The 17,219-nt window shown below is 48.3% G+C and overlaps 1 protein-coding gene across 1 annotated transcript; it reads left to right on the top strand.

The window, feature by feature from the left end:
• Positions 1–5,404: 5,404 nt before the first annotated feature.
• Positions 5,405–16,976, top strand: LOC111154902 (lin-28 homolog A). Its single transcript, XM_022514852.1, has 4 exons — positions 5,405–5,435; positions 5,899–6,083; positions 15,805–15,989; positions 16,757–16,976. Exons 1-4 carry the CDS (start codon positions 5,405–5,407, stop codon positions 16,974–16,976), a joined length of 621 nt encoding a protein of 206 aa, XP_022370560.1.
• The last annotated feature ends 243 nt before the right edge of the window (positions 16,977–17,219 follow it).

The following is a 17,219-nucleotide window of genomic DNA, read 5'->3' as shown; positions in this document are numbered from 1 at the left end:
TAGTTAGCATACAATGTTATGTGAGTTTCAGATGTGCAATATGGTAAAAAAAGTGCCTGTATTTTTTAAAAAATATTTTATTTATTTATCTGACACAGAGAGAGAGAGATCACAGAAAGGCAGAGAGGCAGGCAGAGATGGAGGGGGAAGCAGGCCCCTCCCGCTGAGCAGAGAGCCCAATGTGGGGCTTGATCCAGGACCCCAAGATCATGACCTGAGCCAAAAGCAGAGTCTTTAACCCACTGAGCTACCCAGGTAACCCCCTTTATTCTTGATAAATAATAGTTGTTATTACTGCCTGTCAGAATATAAGCTCCACAAAGGCAGCATTTTTGTTCCTATTGTTTATTGATATATTCCCAACACTTAGAACAATGCCTGCCACATGGGAATGCTCAATAAATATTTTTTAAATGTTGAGTGAGTTATTACTTAGACTTCTTCCAGCGTTTTCTTTTATGAAGATATGAACCTACACAAGAGAAACTGGACAAAATACTTTAGATGTTTTTTTGTGTTACTATAATACCTTTGTCCAAAGAACCCTTTTGGGGCACCTGCACGGCTCAGTTGGTTGAGTATCTGCTTTTGGTTCAAGTCAGGATCCCAGGGTCCTGGGATCAAGCCCCGAATTGGGCTCTCTGCTCAGTGGGGAGCCTGCTTCTCCTTCTCTCTCTCTGTGCTCTCTCTCTCTCTCAAATAAATAAATAAAATCTTAAAAAAATAAAGAGTCCTTTTTCTTCTTGCCTAGATATTATCATTCCCAGAAAAACACAAGAAACTTGTAATACTTAGCTATATGAAGTCTCATCTCCCCAATCAGACTGTAACTTGGAACACAGAGAATCAATCTTTCTTTCTTCTTCTTTCTCCTCCTCCTCATCCTTCTCCTCCTCTTCCTCCTCCTCCTCCTTTTTCTTCTTCTTCAAAATAAACTCTACCCCCAACATGGAACTTGAACTCAGGACCCCAAGCTCAAGAACAACATGCTCTACCAACTAAAACAGCTGGGTGTTGTGGGCATGTTTCTGGTTTACTTTTTGGGGTTACATTTTTGTTCATCTTATTACTTAGTGCATATTACTTATCTGATTCTTCCACCAAACTTGTGAGTTAACACATTGACTGGGTCACAGTAGATATCTAATAAGTTTTCACTGAGATAAGGACCCAAGAGAAGAAGGGTTTGGTCAGGAGTTCCCATCTCCACATAGAACCAGCCCACTGGGGATGAAGAGCCAATTATGTTGAGAGCCATATGTCCCTTCCTAAAGCATCCTCTGCCTCTACATATGGAACTTTATGAGGTCCTGAGCACCTCCTGTGCTGCATTGTTTAGACTTGAGCGAGATAGTCCAGGGGAATAAATATTAGGAGTATTATAATGATGTTTACTATTAAATTCAATTAAAGTCAATTAATTATTAATAGTCAATACCATTAAAGTCAATTAATGCTTATTCAGGACACTCTTCTTGAGAGTATTCTATGAGCCAGGCACTGTGCTGGGTACTGGTAAGGACGTGGGAGACAATGCAGAAAGAAAGAACACATGAAGGGCCCTAGTCCTAAGAAGCAAGTGATCCAGCAGGTTCTGGCTCATAGAGACAGCCGTATGTACAGTAGCTATAATAATAGTCACAGTTTACATTATTAAAAGCCATCACAGACACTATTTTATTTTTATTTATATTTTTATTTGTTTATGTATTTGACAGACAGAGATCACAAGTAGGCAGAGAAGCAGGCGGGGCTATGGGGGGAAGCAGGCTCCCAGCTGAAGCAGAGAGCCCGATGTGGGGCTCAATCCCAGGACCCTGGGATCATGACCTGAGCCAAAGGCAGAGGCTTTAATTCACTGAGCCACCCAGGCGCCTCACACATATTTTAAAAGCTTTACATGTATGATCTAACTTTATCCTCATAATAACTGTAAGAGTTAGGTATTCTCATTATCTCCATCGGACAGAGAGGGAAACTGAGGTGTAGAGAGGTTAAAGAATTTGCCCCACTTCACAGAGTTGTGAAAGTAGATTCGACATTCAAACATGGGCAAGCTGATTCCAACACCTGTGCTCCTATTTTCTTATTAATTAGGAAAATAAATTGAAAACAAAGATTAGTCTCTCTTCTACTTTTGTTTTTCTTTTTTTTTTTTTTTTTTTCTGCTCTAGTTTCTTTTTTTTTTTTTAAGATTTTATTTATTTATTTGACAGAGAGAGAGATCACAAGTAGGCAGAGAGGCAGGCAGAGAGAGAGGAGGATGCAGGCTCCCCGCTGGGCAGAGAGCCTGATGCGGGCCTCGATCCCAGGACCCTGGGATCATGACCTGAGCCGAAGGCAGAGGCTTTAACCCACTGAGCCACCCAGGCGCCCTCTAGTTTCTTTTTTAAAAAATATTTTATTTTATTTTATTTTTTTTTAAGATTTATTTATTTATTTATTTGACAGAGAGAAATCACAAGTAGGCAGAGAGGCAGGCAGAGAGAGAGGAGGAAGCAGGCTCCCTGCTGAGCAGAAAGCCCGATGCGGGGCTTGAACCCAGGACCTGGGATCATGACCTGAGCCGAAGGCAGCAGCTTAACCCACTGAGCCACCCAGGCGCCCCCAAAAATATTTTATTTTTTAAGACATCATTCTTTAAAAAGATTTTATTTATTTATTTGACAGAGAGACACAACAAGAAAGGGAACACAGGCAGGCAGAGTGGAAGGGGGAGAAGCAGGCCTCCCACTGAGCGGGGAGCCCCATGCGGGTCTTGACGGGGGGGGGGGGGGCTCTATCCCAGGACCCTGGCATCATGACCTGAGCCAAAGGCAGACATTTAATGACTGAGCTGCCCAAGCACCCCAGAATTTTATTTTTTTTAAATATCTATTATTTTTAAGTTACCTCTACACCCAATGTGGGCCTGGTACCCACAACCTGGAGATAAACAGTCGGATGCTTTACTGACTGAGCCAGCCAGGTGCCCCTTCTCTGGTTTCCTTTGAATCAGAAAATATCATCTCCTCTTTCCTCATCTTCTGTGGCCAAATGAATAGTTATATCCATTTTTCTGAAAGGGAGCTTGAGATACTTGCTCTACTCTCACAGAGTCGTACTGCTGGAAATGCCCTCTTTTTGGCATTCAAGAGAATCCCTTCACTTGTTTCAAGTGTGTCAGCATCACTGAAGGGTTGAGAAGAATTAGGTTTTCTGGGAAGGACTTGGAGGTGGGAAGTCAAGAAGGCATTCTCAAAGCTGGGAGCTGGGAGCTAGGAAAAGCTTGGTCTTAGTCAGCACCGTGGACAGGGCTCCTGGCACTCTCAGGACCTTGGACAGAGAGGCTGGTCACATTTGCCGAGGAAACAACTCTGATTAGTGAGCGCACCAAGTGAAACCAAACCGCAAAACTCCTTTTTCCATCTTTTCAGCCATACCTCAGTCACCTGCTCTTGGATCTTAAGGACAGATATGCAGGGAGTGCATTATATTTTAAAGGCGCTAGTAACGAGGGGAGATAAGATTCTAAGGTGGGGAGGATTATATAAATACAAATGGCTTTGGCTGATCCAAGGTTCTCAGTTGGGAGTGGGGCACTGTTAATGACATTTGTTAATCATATGTATTTTTTAGGCGGAGTAGCAAAGGGCCGCGGTTGTCCTCTTTATCACCCAAAGTCCAATTCACCATCCCTTACACTCAAGTTTTAGTCTCTTGAAGAGCATTCCATGTAGAAAAGAGAAAAAATAATCTCTCCACAACCCCTTGCTTTTCTCTTTCCTTTCCCTACCCCCACTCATTCCCTCTCTCTTTCTCAAATACACATGTGGGGGCGCACGCGCGCGCGCACACACACACACAGACACACAGACACACACACAGAGGCTCAGGGTGGGAAGCGCGAGAGGTTCTGCACACTTGGTGGAGAAGACTGAATTCCGAGCAAGCGGATGCCCCCGAAAGCAGGCTCTGTCTCTTTAAATGGGTTGTAGCAGTGGGGGAGGGGAACTGGCCGGAGCTGGCATTGTCCAGTTTGAACTGAGCACCGGAAGTGAAGGGGCAGGGCCAGGGCCGTGCACTGAGCCCCCGGCCATTGTCCATCTCCGACCAGGGCACTAGCCACCCCCTTGACCAACCCTCTTTATCTCTTAGAAAGGGAGGCTACCTCTTCAAGTAAGGAGATCCTATACTTCAGTTCCCCCAACAACCCCACTCCTTGGGGAGGGAAGCGCACTTTAAGGTGGTACTCTGAAAAGAGGAGAGTCTGGGAACCCAAGAGTGTCCGGAGTACTGGAAGAAATGCATCCATCCACCTACCCACCTAGTCCCTCTCCCAGCAACGGATAGGGACGCGTTTGGGATGGAGACAGGATGAGAACAGCTGGAGGAGGGAGGAACACTTTTTGGATTCCTCCTGCTCGCCCAGGAAGCACCACGTGGAGTCAGTTTTAGACACAGATTTGGAAGGAAAGGATTTTTTACACAGAATCAATTAGGAGCACTTTGAGAGATCAAGAGAAACAGTTGAAACTCAGGGAGACAGAGACATTCAGTGAGTCAGAGACAGCCCCTTGCGAGGAAGCGCCTTGGTCAGGACTGGAGATCAGCCCTGCTGCGTCTCCAGCCCCCCCCCCCACGCTTCCCCCTCCCAGGCTTCCTAACGTCCTGAACTCCAGGTCTATCTAAGCACACGGGGGTGGGGGGTGAGAGCGGGTCAGCGCCAAGCAGCCGGGTCAGCTCGGAGGCCTGAAGGGGAAGGGAGGGGGAGGGGCGCTCAAGAGCTGGGGGAGGGGGAGGGCTCATCCATTTCTCCCTTGACAGGTGGTTTGAGTCTCTGATTGGCCAGCGCTGCCAGGCTCACACCTCCCTCCCCCAACTCTCTGGAATGTATAATTATCTGCGCGGGGGGTGGGGGTGGTGTGTGAGTGTGTGTGGGAGCAGTCACATGGTTTTAGAACTACCCCCCCTCCATAAGCCCCCCACCTGTATGCTGCTTTGGGGGGCCCCCACTAAGTCGTTAAAGTGCAGGATTCCAAATTCCGGGGTACTCAAGACTTCTAGGGCTGACGGCCCCCATCTCCAGATGTGTGTGTGGGGAGGGGGTGTCAAACCTCAAGGTTCTGAGAAGAGACACCCCAGAGGTGTCAGAGACCACAACGATGGGGGAGGGCCGGAGCTGGAGCCAGAGGGAAAGGGAGGGGAAAGAAGAGGGAGGGGAGGGGAGGGGGCTGCCCGCGGGGGGTTGGGTCATTGTCTTTTAGAATTTGGGAGCCTTTGAAAAGCCGTGGGCCCTCCCACCGCTATTGTGCTGGGGAAGATGTAGCGGCCTCTTCTCCGAGCCACCCCTTTGCCTCCGGACTTCTCTGGGGCCAGCAGCCACCCGACCAGGGGCCCGGGGCCGTGGGCTCAGCCGACTACCATGGGCTCTGTGTCAAACCAGCAGTTTGCAGGTTCGAGCTCGGGACTTACTGGGGACACCTTAGGCTTCAGGGGCGCCCAGGAGCCACATAAAAGGGAGGTGGGGAAATGTCCCCCAGACTGGCCGAAGGACCCTAAGTCTGTGCGGCCTCCTGCTTCAGGGGCCATTTCTGGACCAAGGAACCCTGGTGTCCCAGTGGCGTGCACGCCGAGGCTACGGGGGCGGAGGGAGAGAAGAGGAGGGGCCTGTCCGGCCATCTATCCCCGGGCAACGTGTTGTGGGAAGAGGAGCAAAACTTTTGGGGCAACACTGGCTTCAGTGTAAGCTTGGGGAGCGCGGGAGGCGGCCAGGACATGTCTTTCCTCGCCAGCTGGTTGGTAGCTGCAGCCACCTGGGTGCCCATCCGCGGGCTGGACACTCGGGTCTCCCTGCTGGGTCTCGAGAGCACCCTCCGATTCCGTGGCCCCCCAGTTGAGCGTCCTCCCAACCTCCAGGTGGCTGCGCCAAGGCGCCGGAGGAGGCGCAGGAGGACGCCGCCCGGGCGGCCGAGGAGCCGCAGCTGCTGCACGGTGCAGGCATCTGTAAGTGGTTCAACGTGCGCATGGGGTTCGGCTTCCTGTCCATGACCGCCCGCGCCGGGGTCGCGCTTGACCCCCCGGTGGATGTCTTTGTGCACCAGGTGAGACGGACGCCGGGAACTTCGCGGGGGGAAGGGGATGTTGGCGCGCATATTCAAGGTTGGGCGGACCGACTCGGCTGTTGGATTGAGGGAGATCTTAGGCCCTCATTGTGTGCTCCCATCTGTGTCGTGGCACCCCAGTCCTGAGTCCCCATTAACTCCAATGGGACCGGGGGGGGTGCTGAGTCTATGAACAGTACCCCCAACCTTTCCCGGAGCCCCTCTGGCTTACCACGTGTCTGTTACCTCTTTCCCTTGGGAAGGGGGCAGGGGGCAGGGAGGTGACCCCATGTGGCAGAAACTAAGGTTGTATTGTGCTTGCCGGTGGGGGGAGGGCGAGTAGGCCGGCCAGGGAAGCACATGCCGGGTTCAGAGCAGGGCCTTGAGCGCCCAGCGTCTTTTACTAACGTGTGAATGGAGCTCCCTGGCGGGAGAGAGGCAGGCAGACCTCTCGGATCAAGCAGGGGTAAAGCTGAGAAGTCAGCTGGGTCTCCTCACCCAGGTGGTTACCCAAAACTCAAACCCTGGGGCCTGAGTGAGTTTGGCAGATCCTTGAAGACTCTGGGAACCTGAAACCTCTTCCAGCGTACCCATCTCAGGCACATAATTAACCTACTGGGCTTTGGCTGTGGAGTTATACCAGGAAGGAAAACCAGAGTCCAGGCCTTAGATTCCTAGTCCAAGCTGGGAGGGAGTTAGGTCACAACCCCAAGTTCTCAGTTAAAGCAAGGCAGCCCAGTGGGGGTGAAATTCAGTGTCGCAGGGCAGGGGATGGAGGAGTCTAGCCTCTGGACCTATTCTCTGCTTGGCATTTATGGCCCCAGACGGCCATTGATTGCTGTCCTAACATTCCAGCCTCGAACAAGGAGCCAGATATTTCAGGTTCCCCTCCTCCCCGGCTTCCTCTTCCTTTCACCCACTCCTGTATATCTTAGAAGTGTTCCGGTGGTCCTAGGACACCAGCCACCCATAACAACCACGGAAAGGAAGTTGCTGTTTTGGGTCCCTTCCACCTTCAGATGTTTGGTGTGGGACGTGGAAGAGAGAAATTGATCATCTCGGGTCTAGTAGGTTGACACCCAAACCGGGCAGGGAGGGGTTACTTGGAAGAGGTTGGCTTTAGGAGCCTGGGGGGAGGGGAAAGGAGGATGTGGGGATTAAGGGTTGGAGCCTCAGGGATGGTATTCTGGAGGGGGAGGGGTGGAGAAGGGAGATCCTGGGTGGACTGGTGGGAGGCTGCCGGGAAGTCTCCGGAGCGTGGCCTTCCACACGAGGACACGGAGTAGGGAGATGGGGGGTGCTGGGAGCCAGTTTATGTTGGGGTACTTGGCGGGGAAGGGGGTCACTGGGCTACTGGAACATCTGCCCTGCCGGGTGGGTACACTGCAGCTTACTTACCCACCTTCTTGCTGTGTCCTGTATCTCCTCCCACCCTTAACCCCCACCCCCAACCACCCGACAACTAGTTCAGGCTTTGCCCCCAACTCCCTGTCTCATTTACATATGTGAATGATAACCCACAGGAAGTAATTGCGGGAGAATGAAGGGAATTGGCCTCTTTAGATCTATTAAATCACTTTATTACAGGAACCAGCTTTGAATGGCCCTCCTCAGCGGGGTAGCCAGCTCTCCCACTTTCCCATTTATCTGATCACAAAGAGATTAAAATCTCTTGGTCCGGAGACGGACTGGACAGCTTCCCCAATTTTGGGAGGCTTGGAATTAAAGAGACCCAACATTTTCTTGCGTCCCTTCCAAAGGCTGCCAAATAGGGGCTAGAAGGAATGTAGCCCCTCATCTGGGGTTCGTTAGTGCTGTCCCAGTCCCAAGGAAGGTGTTCCTGAACAGATGAATCTGTGCCCCGATTCACTTAACATTGGGATCAAAAGCAGTTGGAAAATACTGGGTTTTCTAGAGGAAAGCCAGGATTTTCAGGTTTGGGAAGTGGAATCTGCATCAAGCTCCTTTAAATGGGTCATTTGGGAGATAATCTGGACTTCAGGGTCTTGGAATGTCCAGGGACATGCCACTGTTGAGTAAGTTATCAAGAGGGAGTTGAGCAGGGAGAAGGAATCAAGAATTTGTCTCCTAAATGCCCTCTACCAACAGTCACAGAAGACAATGAGTGGAAATTCCCTGAACCTTACCTGGTAGGATAGCATGCTGCCCGGGCTTGGGTTGATCGTCAGACCCTACGACAGCAGTAAACTGGTGATTATAGTCCCTGCACTTGAGAAATCTGAACTATTTCTTTGGGGATCTAATGTAGAGTAGATTCAGGACAGTCCCTAAAGATTGTTGTACGGAAGGAATGTGTTCCCGTGTTCCCAAAGTTTGGGTGTTGGGGGGGGGCAGCTGAGAAGGGGGTAAGGCTGCTCTCTTTAGAAGGAAAACCTCCCCTTCTTTGGCTGCTGGTGGTGGGTATCCTGGAGCCCGAGATGATGAGAAGGATAATTGTCCCGTTAAATGTCTGCCAGGGGAGAGGGTCAGGAAGCCCCTTTCTAAGAAAGGAAAAGGGGGGAAAGCAATTTAATATTTTCTTTTCCTTTCCAAGGTTGGACTTATTTGGTTCCTTCCTAGCACTATTCACGACTGTTCTTGTGCTCCCTCTCAAAACACTTCAGGCCTCCCCAGGAGTTGATGAGTAGGAAAGAAAACCTACCCTTACCCTTAAAAAAAAAAAAAAAAAAAAGGTAAAAGAGATTTCTCTAAACAACACTTCTATTCAGACACATCTTTAGATCCAGAACCTCTGCTTAACCCTGTGCTTAGGAGAATTTAAGAATCATAGTATTGGCAGATGGCCAGCCCTTAAATCAAGGTTTTCTCAACCTCAGTTGACATATTTTGAGAAAGATAACCCTTTGCTCAGAGCATCCCTTGGTTGTGACAACTAAAAACATCTCCAGACCATGCCGTCCCAGAGGCAGAATCCCCCCTCAGCTGAGAAATAGTTACACAGGGAAAGCAGGAGCAAGAAGCCACGAAATTGTTTAAGATTCACCAAGAATTTTGAGATCTTCATAGCCATTGTAAGAGTTTTGGCTTAACTCATGTTTCCTGTGGCTCAACTCCCAAACCCCCAAGATTTGTAGAAATTGGAGCACCAGAAAAGGCTCCCTGCTTACTCGACAGCTCTTCAGATCCCAACTATGTCTAAGATGGCTTTCTAGCTAAAAAGTGGCATTGGAAGGTCTCGAGGCAAAAGAAGAGCCCCAAGCTGACTAAGGGACCAAGTTTGGGTTAGGAGAAAAAATTTCAATACTGAAGCCACGTGGCTTGCTTTTTCTGCAAAGGCTGAGTGGGAGAGCTTCCTCAGGCGGGGTCTGGATTAGGACTCCTGGGTGCTGGGGTTGGGGAGGGGAGAATGTAAAGAGATATTTCCCACCTGGTTTATAATTTTACTGGTGCCTCTGATTGCTCACCTCATATCTAGTTGGTGATGTGCTTGTCTTACCTCTCCTCTAACTAACCTGTAAGCTCTTCTAAAGAGTGGGACTAGCTAGCTGTCTGGTTAGTTTCTTCCTAGTACGCTAGTACGGGCTTGGTGGGCAGAAGGAATGCCCATGAAGAAAGAAGGAGCTCCTGAATCAGGAGGACATTAACAGTTTGGGGTCCCTGTCAGCAGAGATCTTCCTCCAGAGAAAAAGATTGGAGATAAGGGAGGGTGTGTTATGCTGATAACTGCTCTTTCCGGACTGAGGTCTGAAATAGGGCTGGGCTCTGAGGTGCACAGTGAAAGTTGGTGGCTTGAATGTCACAGTGTGGAGACCCAGATGGGATCCTCTGGTTTCTGCTTGTGGCCTGGAAGCCCACAGGTTTGGTCATTCCTTAGTTCTTCATCTTAACTGGACAAATCAGATTTTAAAAAAAGTAAGTGAATCACCCTAATTTTCAGAAAGTTGGTAGAGGTTAGTTTGAGCATTATGGGATCTTCTTGGATCTCTCTCTTTCTGAAGAGACACGCTTTCTAGACAGTGTCCCAAGGAAAGGCTTGTGCCACGATCCTGAGTGAGCTTTCAATCTGAGAAACTTGTCACCTTTCGGCTGGTAAGTGGTTTATAGTACTTTCCCCAGGGCAAGGTTGTTTCTTGAACATTCCTAATCAAACCACCCTACTAGAATTGGCTGTTTTTTGGGGGGGGGGCTGCTCTAGGGAAAGCCTCCACCCTCCCTTCTTCTGCAGGCATGAGTAACAGTTACTATCTCTATGAAGTCTGGGGTCAGGCGGTGTGGGGGAGGAGGAGAAAATTTTCAGGAATAGTACCTCATGTGTACAAACCCATTTCAAATGATCTCAGCTTGGAGTTATTTAATTCAAGCAGGAACTCAAATTCCAAGAAGAGTAAGTGAACAACTGGGTTTCTGGCTGAAAACTCCAGGACCTTTTCTTCTGCACCTCTTGGGTGGATGGGGGCCTGATGAGAAGTCAGTTCCCTATCCTTGAAAGTGTGATCCCCTTGAAACTCCTTCCTAAGGCCAGAGTTGGGGAGATAAGGCTTCGCAGTTCCCAATCTGGCTGTTCCTTCAGTCTCCCGCTCTGGCTTTCAGTGCGGACAGGCTGCTGAACAGCGCCATCTGGTGGAGAACGCAGGAGCTGGGGTCCCGGCTGCATCTGAGCGGAGGTGCCATGTGGGGGCTGTCCCTGTGTGGGCAGCCTCTGGTTCTGGACTGATCTCTTTCCTCAACCCTCCCTGACACATCATCAGACAAGCTGTTTCAGGTAGAACCGGTTAGTTTCCTAGTCCCTACCAAGCCCTACCTTCAGTAATAAAGCTCAGGTAGGAGGACTATGACGACACCTCAGGACTGAGTCCTTTCTTTCATCGGCTTCCTTTACTTCTGGTTCAGAAAGTTCTAGAATATGTATGTGTGATTTGCATTATACTGCATAGCACTGGCTGGAGGGTCAGGCTAGTAGACATCAGAGCACCTCTGTGGCTCACTGAATTTGGATGAGATGCTTCCCTTCTCTGCTTCCCTATCTTAGCAGTAACATGGGGTGATTATGAGGCCTACTTGGCAGGCTTGGTATAAGGGGTTAAGTGCTTAGAGCTCTCCTTACCTTTTAGTAAGCATGGGTAAATATCAGTGACTTTGGATAGTGGGGAACTTGGGTTATTCCCCAAACATTTGTGTACAGCTAGGTGGTTAGCACTGAGGGAATAGACAGCACACTAGACAGTCTTTTGCTGGAATGGCCCTGAGAGTTGCAGAAAAACCAGGAACTCATATCATGCTTGCCTCCCTGAAACCAAAACAAGTTTCCTTGAAATTCTGCCTGCCGCTTCTGTAGAAGGGAGCAGTGCGGCTAAACATGGGCATTGTTGGAGCTGGTGATGAAGGGGGTGGCCTTGCTTTTACAAATGGTTAAAAAAAAAAAAAACCATGGGTGTCCGACCTTCAGAGAGCAAGTTCCAGGGAAACTCAAGTGTCCTTTTTACTCCACCCCATTCTTGGAATGACAGAGAATGTCACTCCTTTTATGTGAACTGCCGAAGCCCCAGATTGATGCTGGGCTGTAGTGTTTGAAGAGTGGAAAGTTAGTGGAGACAGTGGTGAGGTATTAAGAAGGAAACAGAGGGTCTAAATATTGAATTGGCCTGAAGCCCTTCCCTGCCACCCAAAAGAAATGCCATCCTCCCCAGTGCAATGGGTCCCCTGGGAACTGCCCACCCTCCTGCATTGAACAAACTAGGTAAGGAAGATGGGAAGGAAGCCTGTCTCCCGACCCCACCACCTTTGAAATAATTGATCAGAATAAATAACCCTCATTCAGGTTCCTGCATAATGGATTTGACCAGAGGCGAGGGTTGGGGGGGCGGGGGTCCTGTGTAGTTCTGTCCCTGGAAGGCTGGGATGGCAGGTCAGGAAGAAGGAAGGATGGCTACTGGTGGTGACTTTGGCAGACCCAGCAGACTTGACTGGGGAAGGAAGGTATCTCTCCGTTTCTCTCCGTGACCATAACCCCAACGTGGAGAGGAAGGAACTGATGAATGTGGTGAATGTGGGGGGGGGGGGGAAGCAGCAGCCTCAGGAACTCTAGGAATCTGACCACCAGAACCAACCAGTGTCAACTCTTTGTTTCCTGGGGCTGGGCTCTATTGGGGGAGCTCAAGCCTTGCCCCTCCCCCCCAGGCCTTTTCTTTTTTTTTGGAGGGGATGGGGAGAGGGGCGGGGCCCTGCTTTGTGTGTGGTTGGGGGTGGGGTGGGGGTGGTAGCAAGAATTTCAGGCTCCTTTCTGATGCAGGCCCTGTGAGGCCAGCTCAGTGGGGCAGCACGGTGATTACCTATCTGATAAGAGAGGAATTCAAACTATGTGTTGTAGAAAGGGGCAGGGTGGGGGGCAGGGAGCCACCCCTGGAGACCACCAGTCTAAATCTTGACCAGCTATGGTAAGGTGCCTGCGGGGTTATTTTTTTTGTTGTTTGTTTTGTTTTGTTTTTTTAACTTTTGAGAGTCTTACAGACCTCAGATCCTCCAATCCTGGGGAGTGGATGACCTGAGAGGACCAGTCAGTTTCACATTGCCCCCACTGGTATTGTCTTGTTCTCCCAGTAAACCTAGGAGGTGTAAATAGATATTTTTTTTTTTCCCGAGTTTCCATAGTTATAAAAACCAGAGTTAAAATTTTGAGACTCCTGATACTTGGTTCTTATTGTGACCCTGTCCTGGTCCAGTCTGAAGGGATTGATGATAATTTCCGCTCACTGAGGATTTGTGTGTACAGGTTCCGTGTTAAATACTCTTTATGCACAAAACCTCAGAGCTCCTCCATAAAATTACTTTTTGCTCCATTTTATAGATCAGTACAGAAAGGGAACAACAGGCCCTCAGACTCCAAACCCTTGTTGTTAATCACTTATCTGCTTCACCATCTAGCTGGAGCTAGGAGTGTCCAGCCATGCAGCCCACTAAGCAAATGGGAGGAGCTGGGCTTGTACTTCCTGGCAGATTGGCTTGTCCTAGCTGTGTAAGAAACAAGTCAAATGTAACTTCATATCAGGGTCGTTTCTGTGCAACAGCAAAGGGGAAAGCCCTTCACCTTTCTGCATTGTTTTTATTTCCTGCTTTGACTCTCTGCCCCTTCCCTCACTTCAACCTTGGGGGAGGGGAGCGGTCCTCCTGTCCCAGGCTGTTCCTGTGGGAAGGAAAAGAAGGGAGAGGCTATTCCTATGATGGACTGGAGGGACAAAAGCTACAGATAATAATACATGAAATATTAGCTGGGCACATTCTCGATGTTTCCATACCTACATAATCTTCATTAGAAACTTAGTTGGGTAACTTACCTATTACTCCAGTCTCTGAAGGAACTGAGGGCCAAAGGTGAACGATTGAATAAGGTCATGCAACCAACAGTTGGTAAAACCAACATTTCAAAAACTATGGTGTCTAGCACTCAAGCTTGGGCTTTTCGCCGGTGATCCCAGTGGGACCTTTGTCTTCAGAAATGCCATCTGAATTAAAACAATTTAAATGATGGATAAATTGGGAATCCCATCTGGCTAGAGAGCATGTTGCCCCTAAGGCCCAAGTCCCAGTTTGAAATATTCCTCCTACCAACCGCCACCTGCGTAACATGTTACCTATTCGAGCTCCCGCAAGCCAAGACTGGGTGCAGTGGTCTTTTTGCTTCTCTGAACCCTATTTTCGATGACTGCACTTGGTTGACATTTGATACACTCTTTGGATGTTTGACCGTAATGGAGTAAGCTATCATGAAGGTCTGTCCTGGGGAGGGTATGGGAGAGGGGGTCACCTCCACCAGCATGGAGATGTTGTTGTATTAAGTGGCAAGACTGTGAGCTTTAAATGGGGAACCTTGGGTTTTTCCTGACCCTGTTATTGTTGCTCAGCTATGTGAGAACTCCCTTTTTTGGGGGGAAGGCTGCTGGGCAAAGTGTCAGTATTTTCAAATAATGGTATAAACATGGTGTTTTAATGGGGTTGTTTCAAACATTCTGGATCTTTTGATCTTTTTTTCCTTCACCCAGTAGTATCTGGTCATCTTTCCAAGTCAAATAATTCAGATTTATTTACCTCTTAGTTCATAGCAAGTTTTATCAGTCTATCTCTTGACTTTCACAAGTTTTTTTTGTTTTTGTTTTTGTTTTTTTTTTAACACTTTGATTTTAAACCCTCTTTAATATATTTTGCACAAATGAGAAAGACAACGTAGAAGTCTGGCTCAATATCCAAAATGGGTAGCTAATTTTCTCAACAGTTTTGAACTGTTTTCTTCACCTATTGATCTCTCTATATACACTTGGATCTCTCAGACTAAACTTACTGATCCATCTGCTTGGGTCATACTGTCTTTTCCCTTGACCTTGCAGGAACATTACTTTGATAGAATTCCAGACTGGGAAGAAGGTTGCAAGAATAATACTAAGAACTCCCCATAGGACCTTTACCCAGATTAAGCAAGTCTTAATATTCTGTCCCATTTGCCTTGTCATTCTTCATGTACAGATACACTTTTTTGGCTCCTTTTTTTTTTTTTTTTAATTAACATATAATGTATTATTAGCCCCAGGGGTACAGGTCTGTGAATTGCCAGGTTTACACACTTCAAAGCACTCACCATAGCACATACCCTCCCCAATGTCCATAACCCAACCACCTTCTCCCCCCCGCCCCCAACCCTGTTTGTTTTGTGAGACTAAGAGTCTCCTATGGTTTGTCTTTTTGGCTCCTTAATCATAAGATACATCAGGCATCTTTATTGCTAAATATTTCAGTGTGTATCTTGGAAACTAGGGTCATTCCCTTTCACAGTCTCAGTACAAAGATAAAAAAAACCTGGGTATTTAATATTGAAACATTTATCTGTATTCCATATGTAAATTTTGTGAGTTGTCCTAATGGTTTTTTTTTGCCCTGTTTCAGGACCCAGTCCAGGAGCATGCATCCCACTTAATTGTTCGGTTTCTGTACTTACTCAAACTTTGTTTTTCACACCTCAATATTTTTAAAGTGTACAAGGCTGTTATATTTTACAATTTTATATTTGTTTATTTTCCCTTCCTCTCTCCCTCTCTCCCTCCCTCCCTCCTTCCCTCCCTCCCTCCCTCTCTCCCTCCCTCCCTCCCTCCCTCTCTGCCTCTCTCCCTTCCTTCCATCTCTAAGCCCATCACTGGCCTTGAACTTATGACCCCAAGATCAAGACCCACACAGTCCACCTACTGAGCCAGCCAGGCGCCCCTATTTGTTGATTTCTTATGAATGCTAAGTTTAAGAACTTCCCATCTGTTCTATTTTAGTTTAAATGAGAATAACTACCCTACCCAAAATATTACAGCATCTGTTTATGTAATGATTGTTCTTTGTTCATGTAACATAGATCCCTTGTTCTTAACTGTGGTGGCTCTTTGGGTTGACATTTTCTTTACTGAAAACATGGAAATACTACACTTGTTCTTTTTTTTTTTTTTTTTTTAAGATTTTATTTATTTGACAGAGATCACAAGTAGGCAGAGACGCAGGTAGAGAGAGAGAGGAGGAAGCAGGCTCCCCACTAAGCAGAGAGCCCGATGCGGGGGCTCGATCCCAGGACCCTGAGATCATGACCTGAGCCGAAGGCAGAGGCTTTAACCCACTGAGCCACCCAGGCACCCCTACACTTGTTCTTCATAACTTATACAAGAATGTGTGTCTGCAGTTTTTTGGTGTAAGAATGGAGACTAATATTAAAATTTATCATGTTTCCCTTCCCCAGAGCAAGCTGCACATGGAGGGCTTCCGGAGCCTGAAGGAGGGTGAGGCAGTGGAGTTCACCTTTAAGAAGTCTGCTAAGGGCCTAGAATCCATCAGGGTCACCGGCCCTGGTGGGGTGTTTTGTATTGGGAGTGAGAGGCGGCCCAAAGGGAAGAACATGCAGAAACGCAGATCAAAGGGAGACAGGTATGAAGGCGGAGACAGGTATGAAGGGGCCTCTTGAAAGGGGAGTGCTCTCCCGATCTAGCCCCTTTCTTGGACCAGGATACCAAAGAACAAAATGAAGCAACAATTCGGTGTTGGGTTTCTGCCTTAGGGTGTGGGAGGTGGGGAGAGGACTGTAGGTGAGAAGGGCATTTGATGACCTAGCTCTTTGACTTAACAAGTAATTTTGCTCTGTGTGCTCTTGCCTCCATGGCTAATTAGGGGTAGTGATGCTGGCCTCATGTGATTATTTTAGAAGCAAAGGAGACCACGAATGTGAAAGTCTAAGTGCTGGGGACAAACTGGTGTATGTCCCTGTTGCTTCTTCACTAGGTCTCTCCCAAGTGGCTGGTTTCTTTTGTCTTCCCTGTGTCCTGGAGCAGACCATATAGTCTAACTCCTTTAATTATCTCTCTTTTTTAGTGAAGGACAGGTACCGTTTCTTAAGAGTATGGTAGGTAGCATCTTGCCTATCTTCCAAATTGCAGTTCTAATTGGGGTCCATGATTTCCATTGATATTTCAGTATTTTCAGGTTGACCTGAATCTGAAGATACCATCTAGACAATTACAGATTTGGGAAGAACTTCGAGGTATCAGTCATGGTCATATTCTTCCTTTTCTAAGTGGGGAAATGAGTTTCCAGGAAGGGGAGTGATAGAGTAATTGACCAGAGCCCAGGTGTCCTCACTCAGAGGTAGACTTGTGCTCTAGCTCCTTTCTCAACTTTCCCGTCCTGCTCTGTACCAGGTGCTACAACTGTGGAGGTCTAGACCACCATGCCAAGGAATGCAAGCTGCCACCCCAGCCCAAGAAGTGCCACTTCTGCCAAAGCATCAGCCATATGGTGGCCTCGTGTCCCCTGAAGGCCCAGCAGGCCCCCAGCTCACAGGGAAAGCCTGTCTACTTCCGGGAGGAAGAAGAAGAAGAGATCCATAGCCCTGCCCTGCTCCCAGAGGCCCAGAATTGAGCTACAGTGGGTGGGGGCAATTCTTTTGCGATCAGGAAGTTTTGAGGAGGAGGCAGCAATCGGCAGAGTGGAGAAAGTGGGGGCAGGGCAGGTAGGGGGCAGCTGGCTCTGCCGTGCATCTCAGGCCGGGGTCCACAGCATCACCCCCTCTTCCCTCTTGGCGCAGGGTAGGGGGGAAGGGGTGAGGCCAATGAACTCCAACCGTGTTCTCTCCAGAGGCTTTCGAGGGTTTTGGAGAAAATC

This window comes from Enhydra lutris, unplaced genomic scaffold (genome assembly GCF_002288905.1).
Source record: "Enhydra lutris kenyoni isolate GAN:26980312 unplaced genomic scaffold, ASM228890v2 scaffoldscaffold38, whole genome shotgun sequence".
Classification (NCBI taxonomy): domain Eukaryota; kingdom Metazoa; phylum Chordata; class Mammalia; order Carnivora; family Mustelidae; genus Enhydra; species Enhydra lutris.
The sequence above is the reverse complement of the archived record's forward strand: the minus strand, read 5'-3'. Positions and strand labels throughout refer to the sequence as shown.

Coding starts and splice junctions, on each gene's coding strand:
- LOC111154902 (XM_022514852.1), top strand. CDS start 5,405: ATGGGCTCTGTGTCAAACCAGCAGTTTGCAG. Junction 5,436..5,898: donor GTCAAACCAGCAGTTTGCAG/GTTCGAGCTCGG, acceptor CCCAACCTCCAG/GTGGCTGCGCCAAGGCGCCG. Junction 15,990..16,756: donor CGCAGATCAAAGGGAGACAG/GTATGAAGGCGG, acceptor GCTCTGTACCAG/GTGCTACAACTGTGGAGGTC.